This window comes from Varroa destructor, unplaced genomic scaffold (genome assembly GCF_002443255.2).
Source record: "Varroa destructor unplaced genomic scaffold, Vdes_3.0 BEIS01000007.1, whole genome shotgun sequence".
Taxonomy (NCBI): Eukaryota; Metazoa; Arthropoda; class Arachnida; order Mesostigmata; family Varroidae; genus Varroa; species Varroa destructor.
The window spans coordinates 38,939,483-38,954,402 of NW_019211460.1; the positions used below are offsets into that span (position 1 = coordinate 38,939,483).

A 14,920-nucleotide genomic window follows, 5' to 3' on the forward strand; every position below is an offset into this window, starting at 1 on the left:
TTATTTTTTAGCTAGAACGTAGTGTGAAATACTCCATATAGTATTTCTTGCTTTTGCTTTATTTATATTTTCTAAAACAGCACGTAAAATGTATAAGCAGCACCGATACTATCTTAACACGCCAGATTCATGAAATAATGATACCGATTTATCGTGGGTTGACGGTAATGGCAGCGACGGCAAATACCAGCGGGTGATAATAGCTCACCATTAGCAAGCATCTTAAACGTTTAGCACGACTCTCACGAAGACGAGTGCCCGAAGCGCATCCATGAATTTACCTTGCTATAAATGCTTTTATAATCTCTGTACGTGAAATCAATGGGGTCGATTAAATAAAAAAAAGGTCACTCATTTACGTTTGCTTTAATCGTATGAGAACTATGCACTAATTAAGCAATCTTGCAAGTATATAGATTGCGGCGGGCAGTTACTGGGTGCCGTTAGCTACTACCTCATTGACTTAATTTCAACAGATTCGAGCATAAGTCGTCTTGAGCTTTTGAATTTTTTTTTAGTACGGGTCTACAAAATTTGCATGATGTGTCTAAGAGTGTGACAGTATGGCACGCAAGTGGCCCCTATATGTCTGAGGCCATACGCAGATTGACGGCAAGCGATAAACATCAATACACATTACGCTATCGGATAAATTATGAATGACGTCAAAGAGGGCCTATGAGTTTTTTTTTCTCTGTTACTTGAGAGTGCAAGAGTCTTTTATTTGACCGCTTACGTTTACCTCCCAGGCCATTGGCTGTGTACCTCACGTAGATATACGTAATCATACTAATACTTCTTCTTTGTTCTCAGATAAGCAGCTGTGATAACGGCACGCGAGCGAATCGTTAAGTCTGCTCGTTATGATTGCACAAACTGGCCACAAGCAACGCTACTGCGAAACTTGGAAACGTACTTCAATGCCACGATGTTCTACTAGGTGTTACGTTTGCATCTAATAGAACATCTTCTATGTATTCTGATTCGCTCGATGCTTCCTTTTTTAGCTCTTTCGCTTTTGTTGGCAACAAAACTCTGAATGGCTCTCGTTGTCTATACGGTATTCGTTACAAGTTAGCAAGGCGTACTACCATATCACACACAATGTACTCTTTTGTAATAATGTACAAATTACTCGACGTAGATTCCAAGGGGGCCTCTGCGCGATATTTGTCGCAGCTTCATTTGCCATAAAGATAGGATAATGTGCCAGTCCTGGTTGTGTGTAGCCCAACCATTTCTGTAAGTTTTAGCACCAAGGTAGCCTAAGTCTTTTCGATACGAACACCCGTTAGGTGCGTTACTGATGTCGGTACCTCACGGACCCAGCGGCTCTTATCCTAGAGAACGACTTGCTACACTTATACTGCGTGATCACGTTAGTTGAAAACATGGAAAAAGTTTTACAATAGTTGCCTTCATCTCCGTTTCTTGTCTACATCTAGTAGCACGCCTAGCGTGGTTAAACCATGTTTGCTACGCCATCCTGTTGTTTACGGTGTTAAGACAGGCGTTTGCGTTACTCGTGACGTAATATTCGTCTTCGCTACAGGAGCGACCGGCCAGCCTAGCACGTCGTATCATTCTATCCTATTGTGTCCAGAAAACTATTGGGGTAGCGGTCTCTTTGTTCGCGGAGACTGCGAGCCTGCAGGACTCCACCAAGACGCAGGTAGGCTCGATCGAAAAGACGATAGTTACACCTCACAGTGCTTTTAGAGAATGACATTGTCAGGACCTGCGTTTCACTGCACCGCTTACCCGTCTCAGATTGTTTACAAGTGGCTGATACGATGTAAGGTAATGACCAAATTGAGAGTGCTCCCCGGTCAGGAAGGTGCGGTGTTTCGAAAGGAAAAAAAACTGTGTGCGAAAGAGAACATGATCAATCCGTGTTAATTTAGCTGTGTGAACTTATCACATGTGAGTGATGATGCTGTGGATCTGCTAGGTCGCAATATAGCGGACAATAGCGGTCGGAATATACGGACACCCGCCCATATCAGTAACCCTACTGTTATTATTATGTGAACGTCGGCGCCAACTACCTCTGATAGACTGCAATACGTGCAAAGGATTAGCCAAATCAGAATTTATGTTTGTCTTGTTTTCGGTATTGAACTATTTGTATATAGCTGATGAGTTTATTAGAGTTGCTACTAGGAATAATATTCTATACAAATTACGTAACTTAGCATTAATAAATTGATACAGATATACTCACAAAAATTTCACAGAATAATAACATTGTGTAGTGTATTCTACAGGTATAAATAGAAGAGTATAGACAATGAGGAGGATATTACCGTATTTTAGAATAGCAAATAAGGTTTGCGAATAGCTCGGTCGCCCCCTATAAGGCAATGCACACCTGCACAAATCATAACGACATTTACATGCGTTACATATGCTGTTTTATATGCATCAGAGTAAAGTATATTATTACCTATGTCATAATCAACAAAATACAAAAAAGTCAAGAGAAGCGTTTGTTTCTTTTTTGCCATACTCGAAGTCGTTGTAACCCTATTATTCGAATACCTTCCATACGCTTCGCACACCTGAAAGAGTACTTTATTTATTTTACGAAAATAAGAGCCTATTTTATTCTAGTATTCGTACTTCTTAAGGATGACGCCTTGCATTTAATCCGTCATCGTTTAAGGTTATTTTTTCAAAATTGTGCTTGTTCCCAAAAGTATATCCGAAACCTTATGACACGGGTAATACATAACTGTATCGTACCAGATGGCTTGAAATGATACGCGGGGAGCCGCGTGCATCATGATGTACCATAATATTATGGAGATCCAATCGACAGAGCACTTGCGACACTTTCCTGTAATGCCTCTAACTAGCGCCTCAGCCAACTCGTGCGACTCAGTGCTTCCAAGTATTGTATAAAACAGCAGGTCACGAAGTAAATCGGGGACTCCGCTTAAGAGTCCATATAGAGTCCACGTACAAAGCTGTGTTTGTGCGTGTTATCTTCGTATTATAAGGCCGTACCTAGCGCTTGTTCCCTATTTCGTGCCCTTCCGCCGTAATAGTCGTCCAACCTCCGGCGGCTAAGAGTGCAAAGACACCGTTCAGATACGTGTCATGCTCAATGGTGACGAATGGAGTTCATGAGATCGGATATATCTCTTCTCCCTTTTGCCCTCCGCTCAGGGCGGGCCTTAGCTATTTTCGTGATCGGTGCTATATCCTAGGCCAGCCAGAGCTCTGCTAACAGCAGCAACAAATCCAAAAGTCGTATTCTCTGCTAGGTGGGGCTTATGATGGCGATGTTAAGATATATTTATGCTGTCGTATACGTGAATGCCAAACGAGATAACGATGGCAAAATGAGAAAGTGTGGCGGTGACTTTTACGGAGAGCGCCCGCAGGGAAAATCCTTCCGCTCCTCACTCCCGACTTCTACGAGATTATAGCAGCAAGGTCCTGCAGCACTTACGAAACTTCGAATCTAAAAGCTTGTGATTGTCTATCCTTCGCTCTTTACTTTTCTTCTCTGTCTCCTGTTCAGCGTCCTAGTGCCATCGGTGTCTCTCGTTTTCTCGATAAGTAGCAACCATTGTTTGGGTCATATTAAGGGCCTTAACGAAAACATTCGATTTCATTGACCATCACAAACAGTCAGTCATGTTTCTAGCCAGCTGTTCTCAAGCTTCGCGGAACAACGAGGAATCGATAGCGGCGCGGTAGGGATAGTCATAAAGTTGTGAAGGAAATCACGTCACACAGGGTATCTTTCTGCAGGAGATGGTAGATCCAAACGGCATGAAAAAGACATCAGTGTATCGTGATGGCTTCCAACAATCTGACGAAGCGAGTGCCAAAATGATAGAGGCCTTCCGGGAAAAGTGGCAATGGCGGCTATATAAAGTTGGAGCGAAAGAGGAAACACTTAAGGGAAAATGAAGGCCCCTTGTTCTTCTTTCGCAGCCTCCGACTAACCAACAAGCCTGTCTTCATTTCCACTGATATCCACTTCCGTCAGTAGCCTTAACCGAAGCCGCTGCTGCCGCCTCTACCAAAAAATGAATACTTGCAGTTTTTGAAATAGAAGCCACCGGAAAAACCCCTGTATTGTGGAAGAAAAGTAGAGTTCCTACAGCGAGCGCCTGGTAACAGCATTTGCTCCGGTAGAAAGTGCTGAACAGCGAGAAGACGTTTATCTATAATAAATAACGGTAGCTAAAGTAGCTGCAGCGAGCGAAGCAGTCATTGTAGTAGTCGTTATCGATGACGGTGACAAACGCAATCTGCTGATCCGTCACTGCCAGGAACTTCTCGGATAAATTTGGTTGTGTCAGGGAGTCACGGGGACAAAGGGATGGCTTAGTTTCAGCCCACTGAAGTTTTTTAGACACCGTTCTAAGCACAATGGTTGACCCTATGATAATGGCATGTGCAACTTTCCTCATACACCGGTGCGCCTTCTGCTGATTATCTAGTACATACACGACCATTTCTAATATCGCCTTCTAGACTAAGGCATCTCTATCCGTTTTTGTCTTTGTCTAGGGGTGAGTCATCTGATGATACTATGAAAATGCCGACTTTCTTCTCTGACACAGATTCGTAGGTTCTGCTTGTGGAAGCAGTCAGAAAACACTGAGATGTTGGCAAGGAATAACTGGCGCCATATCATTTGTACAATGTACAGTTATTGAAGGTGGCTTAAAACCTTCAGTGGCTGACTTCTTCTCGGATATTCATTAGTCGCTCAGACGCTGGTTCGAGTTTGGTTACACCAAGACTTCGCCTCCATGAACGCATACGGTGCACAGAGGGTGCAAAAAAAAACATATGTGTAAGACGATCTGCCACCAGTAGGAACTTATAGGGCAGGGCCACAAACGAAAATCGTAACGGAAAATGGATAGATCCAATTTGCAATACGAAACTTTTTAGTTACATTAGTGGGGAAAGATGTGCATTGGGCTTTATAATACGAACTCTCGCATATCCACCCGAAGCCCAATGAGTCGAGCTCACGTTTTATGAAAATACAAATAATTTGATATAATATGATAATTTGTATCTCTTGGTCGTTGCTTGCTTGTAAACTCCTAATAAAGACGTCAGAATAGCGAAAATAAGGATACTGTGGTTCAACATCTGCCTATTCCATGTCTATATTATATATACACTATAATTGGCAGCTCTGGCGTTCAATAAGCTATAGTTGATAATGGACCGAAAGCAAATGTTATAATAGTGAAAACAGTCTATATCAAGTATATAACAGTTGCAAATGTCTTACAATATTCAAGTACAACTAAACAAAGTACCATGATAATATGGTATCGGTAACATAAAAAGTTTTCGAATATGCCATATACTAACTAGGAAGCCATCAGGCAACAGAATAGGGCTTTGTCCGAGAACTTGACGTAATAATCGCAACCCTGCTGTCTCCCATCTGTTCCAAATAGTCAAAACAAAAAAAGGCTTAAAAGTGCGGTTGCCGACCGCAGTGATCGATTTCTTGGCTGGGTATTACCTACTGCTGAAATGGGAAATGTCTCGAAAGGGAGTTGTGGTCTATATCAAGCGATAAAAGTGTGCGTGATAAATACATACCCGAGATATGCAAAGATACTGTCGGACAATCCTCTAGTTGGATCGTTCTACTAATTATCTCATTAATGTCATATTATCTTTAACCATATCTTATGCTAGACTCAATGCATGACCTTTGCAACAGGTATATGCTTGTTACGACGATGGGTATAGTCGCATCTGACTACCAATGCGTACATAAGAAGTGCGCAGCTAAAATTAGCATTCAGTGTTTTGACTAAACTTTACGTTAGTGAAAAATCTAGGTTCTTCCTATTTGCAAAAGAAGGAAATGTCTGATGATATACCCAGGAAATTTCAGGAATATATAAGAAAACTTCATTGAAAATACTTTCTTATGTCATTTTGTAAATACAATTAGGGTTATTCTATCCACAGGCCACTGGCCTTGACGCATGCTACTTAAGTTACAACAAACCACACGATAATGAAATGCTTAGCAGGTGTTTTACTGTACTAACCAAAATCACTCCCTCCATTCCAGATGAATCTTATTTCCCGATTTTCGGTCTACCTTGAAAAGAAAGGTAAGTTTAGATAGATACCACCGTTTCTACTGCTAGTCAGGCGTGTGGGCCTGGTATCTCCTCCTCGCTTTCCATCCTTCACGGTTTCCCTTTGCCTGCTTAAACTACCCGTTTGCGCGACATAGCGTTCACGTAAACCTAGGACAGCATTATCCGTGTGCTAAGTGATCTTAGATATATGACAACAAGTCTTCTGTGTGCTTTTCGGCTCCTCTCGTAGTCATTAATAGTAGTTGTAAAAAGTGGCCCAATTATAGTTCAATGGTACTACTACTTTTGGCATCGCGTTTCTGCTCCTCAGTTTGGGTGGGTTGGTTCTTCGTTCCTCGTTCGCTCCCCCGTCTCGTACTTCCAGAACTTTTGTATTGACAATAGCATCAGTTCTATTGATTACATGATGCTAAACAAAAAAGAAGTAGCGTTCATCTGTAGACTCCTCTCGGCTTCTAAGCACGAATAATTGACTTATTCATCACAGATTAATGTCTACCCTTGATTCCTCTTGTTCTTTGCCGTTCTCATAGATCTAGTCGTAATAAAAGTGCTGTTGGAGGTCCGAAAGTATTGTAGGTCGTTACGAGCCTTACGACCAACAACCCTATTTTACATAAGTAAGAGTGCCATACGCTACCATGGTTACATCGCTTCCTCCTTTTGCAGACTCTGATATGCTTTTTTCCTTTTGCTAACCGTCTTCCCTTGTTTTTGTTCAAACCGAAACATGTTACGTGTCTTCCTTCTTTCACGGGTCGTTCGACTTTCCTTACGCATTTTGCCATGTCCATATTGTCGCCTGGGAAAAAAACTGAATGAACAAACTATTCTTCCCACAAATCTCAGCTATAGTCATGGATCGCAAAATGATTAACCTAGATGCAAAGCTTATGCTAGATAAGCCGTGCACAACAACTTGCTACCCCAAGGACCCCTAAAAGCTCATCCATCTTCGCCTTTTGGGAGCTGCCTTATGATTTAAGTTAGTTGTCTACATAGATACAGTATTCGTACACACAATTAAGCACAACGTATGCGAAATAAGCAATCACCAATGACAAGTCACGTTATGTTGGTTACTAGTTTCGACACCTTAAGCTGACATGAAATGGCATGAATCCGCAATTTATGGTCCATTATCTACAGATTCCCATTATCCAAATTCCTGCATCCTTTATGTATGTATATATATATATATATATATATATATATATATATATATATATATATATATATTTAAATGTATCAAAAGAGCTCCATTTCTTTAGTCTGGAGCAACGAACCACAGTAGGATCTGGTTTCATCCACTTTCTTTACTACTTCCTGCATATCATTTCTTTTATGCACGTTATAGCCGTGGTCCTTGTCGGTACACGATGGCTTACCATCCTGTAATTACTGAATTTTATTCGAATCGCTCTTTGTCGAGTCTCTTGGGGTTTAACTAAGTTTATCTGAGCGGACGCCGCGCCAGCCGTCTCTGTGTAACAGAGAAGGAAAACGTACAAGTTATTAATAACTACAAGTACTACTGCTGCCAAATTCACCCACCTTTTATGTCTCTACAATACATTTCTATTAACTACTAGCAGTAACTGGCACATAAGTATATTGCAGTATATTCGCTGCGTAGCATCGCTGGTATTGGAAAATAGCATCGAGACTGATCCGAAACCACTGTGTTTTCTATACTGTTGAGCATAATGGTAGGCGGTAGTGGTCTTTCTGAATGTGCATTGAGTACGTTGGTTGCGAGTCAGAACTCAGAAAGCGAAGCTACCTGCAAGCAGATCGATCCATTCATTCATCCAGTCGTCGTAGTTAAACAATTGGCCGAATACGTGGCCTATATTTGGATTAGTATCAGTCGGTCAGTCACACCGCTAAAACCCAGCCAGCTGTACGTTGCCAGTACGTATTTGCGATAATGCGGCCTTACAAATTGGAACTGGCTTTTTGGGGATACTGGGGCGGATGCCTGGTGCCTGATCATATCGCCCCACCTGCGCTTAGGTGCCTTAATAGCAACCCTTGTAGCACCCATTCACCATACTTGCGTCTATTGTGTCCATGTCTACGTTTCTTAGACCGACAATGCAGATGCAGCAAATCAGTCTAGAAACAGACAGATGTGGTCAGACAAGCGAGTCGCGTCATAATGCTGGATGTAATGCTATGAATTATACAATATTTGGTTTGGCTCAGTTCGCTTATATAGCTTTGCTAAGCTGTGGACTTTAGGTTAGGTAACTACTTTACTTTACGTCTGTTTCATTTAATCTTTGGTCAATAACGTGCCGCTACGGTGCAGCACCTTTAACAGCCTTCGTAGCAGAACGAAAAAAGCATTGTTATCTATTAATAGTAGTTAGTGAGTCTCCGCATCCAAATCATGTAAGGTGTCCACGCCATGTAACCGATGCCCTTGATGCGCAAACTCATCATATTCATGATACTGACCTTTCAAACGAAAGACTTGCTAGTCTTCGGTGTTTACTTAGAGGTCACAGCTCCGCATCATGCAATACTACATATACACAGGAAAAATGCCAAACAGTTAATTAATGGTAGTACAAAGAATAATCCGCTCAAACGACGTCAGTCGTGTAGTGGTTTCGCTGCGTCGTCTGCTCTGATGCTCGGTTGACCTACCGCAAACGCAGGAGAAGGGACTCTAAAGAGATATAAGTTTTTCCACTTGAAGCAGCATTCGAATAAAAGTGCACCATTCACTCCCAGCCCGATTGAAGTAATAAGGGAAAAGTGCCCTTCGAGACCACGTCCCGTCCGGTGTCCTGCCTGAGCGCTCGCCGGCCTCCACACCGAAACAAGATAAACACATGGCATGCACAAATGCCATGTCATGCTGGAGTTTCACTAACGCAATCGTTCCATTGTGTGTTCCCTTTTGCGATCTCAGAGAGATAGCGCGCCAGCAGGGCAGAGCGGACCAGCGAATCACTTCGGACGTTCAACCCAAGCACCCAACCAAGCGGCTTAGTTGATAACCGTCTCGCTGTGGCCCGCCACACGACACGAAGTCGACGTACATCTTGTATCATCAACAGTACAATTGTACGGCGCATAATACTATTTACACGTATGATATATACGACGTTACCGTTGTAGAATAGCAACAGTTTGGAGGGCTACAAGGATTTGGACAAGGGGAGGCCACCTGATGCGCCATATTTACGACATATGAACACACATAAAGAAAAGGATTAGTACGAAGAAAAGGAAGCAAAATGAAAATCACTGATGAAGATATGTTGCGATTTCTGCTCAGTCTCAATCTAACTGGAAACAATGTAGCCCAAACAAACGTCACATTTAATGAGAGCTTGTTCGACCTTATACTAACCCAGGATGGGTCGGACAGTGATGCCAGAAATAGCAGAGGGGCGGTAGGCAATTCGATGCCGATTCGCTTGCTATTCTACATCGTATACGCCCTTATATTCAGCATTGGCATTATGGGAAATCTGCTCGTCTGCTTTGTCGTAGCACGGAATACGGCCATGCAGAATGTGACCAATTTCTTTATAGCAAATTTAGCCGTGTCGGACATCTTGATATGTGTACTAGCTGTGCCATTCACATCAGCACATATCGCTTTGGGTACCTGGCTTTTCGGCGAAACACTCTGCCATATTGTCCCCTTCGCTCAGGGCGTATCCGTCTACGTATCAGCATTTACCCTCATGGCCATTGCGGTCGACCGATATTTCGTCATCATTCATCCATTCCGCAGTCGAATGCAGGTGCCATTGTGCGCCGCTATAGTGGCCTGTATCTGGCTAACAGCGTGCATGTTCACTCTGCCATATGGCACCTTCATCGAGCATTTTCACGTCGTCGACGGCACTTTCTGCCAGGAGAACTGGCCAGCCGAACATAATCGTCGTACGTTCAGCCTACTAACAACGTTTTTGCAGTTCGTCTTGCCGTTCGCAGTTGTCAGCTTTTGTTACTTGCGTGTATGTTGTAAATTGCGACAGCGTGTACGCGTCAAATCGGGTGCCAAATCCCTTCGGGAACTTGAACGAAAACGAACTCGGCGTACGAACAGGATGCTCATAGTGATGGTGATGTTTTTCGCTGCTTCATGGCTTCCGCTAAACATTCATAATCTATGGATTGATTTCCACATTCCAGCGGCAGCCTATTCGGCCTCGTCGTACAACGTTATCTTCTTCACTTGTCACGCCGTTGCGATGAGTTCCACCTGCTACAATCCATTCCTCTATGCGTGGCTTAATGACAACTTCCGAAAGGAGTTCAAACAGGTCTTGCCGGGTTTCCGGATTGCGACGCCGGCTCCGTCCGTCCGACGAAGTAACTCGCAAGCGAAGCCCGAACGAGCTCAGAACGGGACGGGACAAGTTGATATGACTGTACAGGAGACTTTTTTACCGAAGTCATCAAATTTTGAGCTTTCGTCCAACAATATGCCCGCCCTAATCACCGTTCGCTATAGCACAACAGGGCCAGATCAAATTCTGCTCACGGTACCCGCTCCGTCCCAGATTCAATCTTAACTGAACAGTGGTACAAATAATCACTACTAAACGACAGCATTACTGGAACTCGTCTAACCTTGTCGACATGTCAACAAAGACCATGTCGTATACATCTAATACAGATCTACATCTATGTATATCTGTGATACAATACAATACAATAGGTGCCAGCCTATACACTTAACTAGTAGCGCACGTCGGGCTAGATAGAGTACGGTAATACGCATAAACTCACCCTGAAAAACTCACAGAGGTATGGTATCGACGATGAGTATGTCACAATACCGATGTCGTCCATAGCGACATAACATATAGGCTAGTACTATCTGAAGCATGCGATAATATATGGACAAGACAAACGGCCAGAACAGTGTGACTATTGTTCCGTCTGTATTGAATTCATGAATTGAATATTAACATGTCTAATACACACGCACCCCTTCAAACAGCGAACATTGATATCTTTTCTTGGTTTTTTTCTTCGTTTTCAGATGAGTACATCAGTGAGAACTATGAACGATGTAGAAGCGATTCTCGAACAGTTGCTAAGTAATCAGAGCAATTTCAGCAGCCCAGACTTGGAAGGCCTGGGCTGGTATCATGACAATGACTCGAGTCTCTACGAAAACCCACCGTCACAACTGTTGTTTGAGAGTATACTGGCAATTATCTACACGATCATCTGCGTCGTTGGACTATCTGGCAATCTGCTCGTTTGTTGGGTAGTACTACGAAATCGTCATATGCGAACTGTGACAAATTTCTTTATTACAAATCTCGGATTGGCGGATATCCTCCTCTGTACGTTAGCTGGACCCGTAACAGCTATCGAGTACATCCTAGAGGACTGGGTGTTTGGACAATTGCTCTGCCATTTATTGCCGTATTCGCTCGGTGTTAGCGTTTATCTATCCGTACTGACTTTAATGTCGATCGCCATAGACCGTTACCTCGTCATTTTGCACCCTTTTCGACCACGAATGAAGGAATTGACATGCTTGTTCGTTATCGCGCTCATTTGGGTGATCTCTCTGATTTTAACACTTCCGTATGGGATGTTCATGGCGATTCGCCCAGCCACTGCCGATGTTCCTCGTGATATCTGCTTCGAGGACTGGCCGGACGAGCGGTATAGGAAGACGTTCACGTCAGCGACGTCGATTCTGCAGTTTATCGTGCCCTTCATCGTCATGGCACTTTGCTATGTGCGAGTATGCTCTCGGCTGGCGGTGCGTGCAAAGTACATGCCTGGTGCCAAATCCCAGCAAAAGGAAGAGCTCGAACGCAAACGTGCAAAGCGAACGAACCGTATGCTGATTACGATGGTGGTGATATTTGGGGCGTCGTGGCTTCCACTGAACATGTTCCATGTGATCATGGACTTCAATCCCGAGTACACGGCTTGGAAATACGCAAATATTGTCTTCTTTGTTACGCACGCGATTGCCATGAGCTCAGCGTGTTATAATCCATTTTTGTACGCATGGCTCAATGAGAACTTTCGTAAGGAATTCAAGCTTGTCCTACCTTGTTTCTTTTCGAAAAATGTCTTAATTAATACGAGTGTCCGTAAGACCAATGGAATCGAAGCTCCAATGGAACCGACAGCCGTCAATGCTGACCGGAGCAGCCGGCAACCATTGCTTACCTCCAACGTTCAGCCACTCACAGATCTGGCTGAAACGACAGCTAACGCGGGTCGGACAGAATCTACCGTTTTGGCAGCAAATCCCGTATCTAGCTGTAACGTGTAGCCATATAAATCGCCCTGTATAAATAACTCCAAGACAACAAAAAGAAACCGGATCGGTAAACAAACGAGAACGAGATAAGATTACTAGCAAAATTAGAGGATACCAGGTAGGAGTGTTCTAGGTGATAGTACCAAACTGTGACATTGCGTAATACGTCATTATTCGACGGAGTTATAGCGGACTTTTAATGCACAAAAGTGGGAGAAAACCGCAAGCATAAACTACTAACAAAGCTAGTTATACTGATTATTGGCTATGTTAACTTCGATAATAAAGAGACACACAGTAATAACAATAATGTCAATAATAAATAACATTAGGGCGCAAACTAATAAACGTGGGTGACAATGAGTGAATGAAGTGAGAGTACAATTGGAAAACTAGTAGAGGCATGGTTTTTTTTCTGCGTCTATAACTTCATGTAAGGATTTGCCTTTGGTGTACCGTTATGGTGTACATATAGCCTATGTACAATCTCCTTTATACTGCCGCGTTCGGCTCCAAGAGCAAATGCGTATGTATTATAGCGGTGAAGCGATGGGGGCATCTGGTCTCACGAAGTCTGGCCAAGACCTTTGTCGAACAACAAGTAAGTTCTTAGATCACATTACTATGTCTTATAGTACAGAAGCTATGGCAAGTGGGAAGACCAGTGATGAGGCAGGTGGTTTCTGTTATTGTTCGGACACTATTTGGCCTTTTTCTATATGTCCTGATTGAGAAACGGGCCCGTAACGTAGCATAAGCAGCAGGCACGCAACTGATGCGGAGGGTAGTCGAATCGATGATTGCGGCCGATCGCAGTGTTTGCTTGTCAGTGAATATCATGTGAGTCAAAATCTGCATAGGAATAAAGCGTCTAAGTAGAATAAAAGGTAGCACTGCATAGCCGGAAATACAAAAGATTACGCTCGTGCTATTTCTCTCTTTTTTCCATTGCTACACCTGCTCCCTGCCCCCTTCCCTCGCCAACTCCTCTTTTTTTTTTTTGCTTATTTTCAAAGCATGACAGTCGCCGTGTGGAAGAGTTTGACAAGCAGGCTGGTTTGCACAAAATATTATGTGATGTTAATGAAGGAACGCGGGGACGACTGGCTCCCTGAATTGATTGCGATTGAATTGGTAATGCAGGTGGCATAGCGAGCCTCGATGTCGTCCCGGCAATTTTTTTTCTTCTCATCAGGGAGGTGTGCCGTGCCCCACGTAAGTGCTCCAGGTAGTGCTGTTTGGGTGGTGAAAAGAAAACGACCAAAGAAGGACGTGAGTGAAAAGTAATTAGGTTAGGAAGTCGCTTAGAGGTCGCTGCAAGCCTTTCACAAGCCAAACAAAGCACATGTAACATTAAGTATCTTTACTTTAAGTGTTTCACTAGATATATGAAAACATTGAGAAATTCATATAAAAAACGGTAACATCTAAGCAAAAATCATAATGACACAGTAGCAGAAACACTACCTCATGTTTGTTTACTATTGCTATGATCAATGAGAGTGGACTATTGTAGCCCAGAAACTGTCGTTAGGTGATGAGATTTGACACACACAAATGTTCCGTTTATATGCGGACTCTATCTCAAAACTTACAGCGCGACCTTTAGCAAAGATAGATGGCATTTTTAAAATTTTCTGATATTGATCCTTTGTACGACTCGGTAGAATCTCAACTATAATAAATAACGTAATTATATTATTCCATTCAACATCTTTTTTGTCTTAGCATGGAAATAGCGGTGGGTTACAAATAAGCTAGGCACCATTATTTATGCCTATTGGCCCGAATGCCATGCGTATATATACATACATGCATACATACATGCATACATACATACATACATACGTACATACAACGTTCGAGACCCTACACCGCCCTTCGTGTAATTTCTGATGAGTGATTCGAATACAAAACAGCTGAGCTTCACCTATGAGAGCCAATGGCGCAATGAACCTATTGACGCACGTGGCAGAGACACAGGGAGAACACCATCACTATAATTATATATAATTATTATTACTATTCGTATTATAGGTACCCGAACAACTCCTATATGAAAATAATGAAAGAGAATGGTAGGTAGCCGAAAAGGCAGTGGTAGAAAAGGTGTATGTTCCCATTAGATAATTACTTGAGATGATCATTATTATTATACAAATATTATAGTTTTACTGTTCCGGATAGATTTATAGAGCTGGTCGATTTGCGATTACAGAACAACGCCCTTTAAGATGAAGGCGAATGAATAGATAATTTAGCATACCACATGGGGGTATATTAGGTAAGCAGTTACTTGTATATACTAGGTTATTCACTTGTGTACGATGGCCGAAATATGTACATTTATTAAATGTTTATTATTGCTAAATGTTATATATGTATGTAATAAACAAACAACAAAAACCCGAGAGTGTCTATTGTACCGATTTTCCAAAACCAAAAAAATATGACAATAATGCCGATGATGATAACAACAACCGTAGCGTCCAATATATATGCAACACCGTGTATATCTTTTATTTTTTTAAAAAAAACCTAA

The 14,920-nt window shown here is 42.5% G+C and overlaps 1 protein-coding gene across 30 annotated transcripts in view; it reads left to right on the forward strand.

Annotated features, from left to right (window-relative positions):
* LOC111255007 (prolactin-releasing peptide receptor-like) overlaps window positions 1-14,084 on the forward strand; it is a 57,751-nt gene extending 43,667 nt beyond the window's left edge. For 13 of the 30 annotated variants that reach the window (XR_015317723.1, XR_015317731.1, XR_015317727.1 and 10 more), the window contains 3 exons: window positions 6,077-6,119; window positions 9,034-10,889; window positions 11,128-11,266. Coding sequence is in view for 16 of the 30 variants with exons in the window: in XM_022816599.2 (XP_022672334.1) it covers window positions 11,128-12,390 (1,263 nt within the window). In the remaining 14 variants the exon portion in view is untranslated. Of the gene's footprint in view, window positions 1-774; window positions 2,114-6,076; window positions 6,120-9,033; window positions 10,890-11,127 lie in introns of those variants that run through there. The other 17 variants (XM_022816599.2, XM_022816600.2, XM_086975732.1 and 14 more) reach the window with 11 other exon arrangements.
* The last annotated feature ends 836 nt before the right edge of the window (window positions 14,085-14,920 follow it).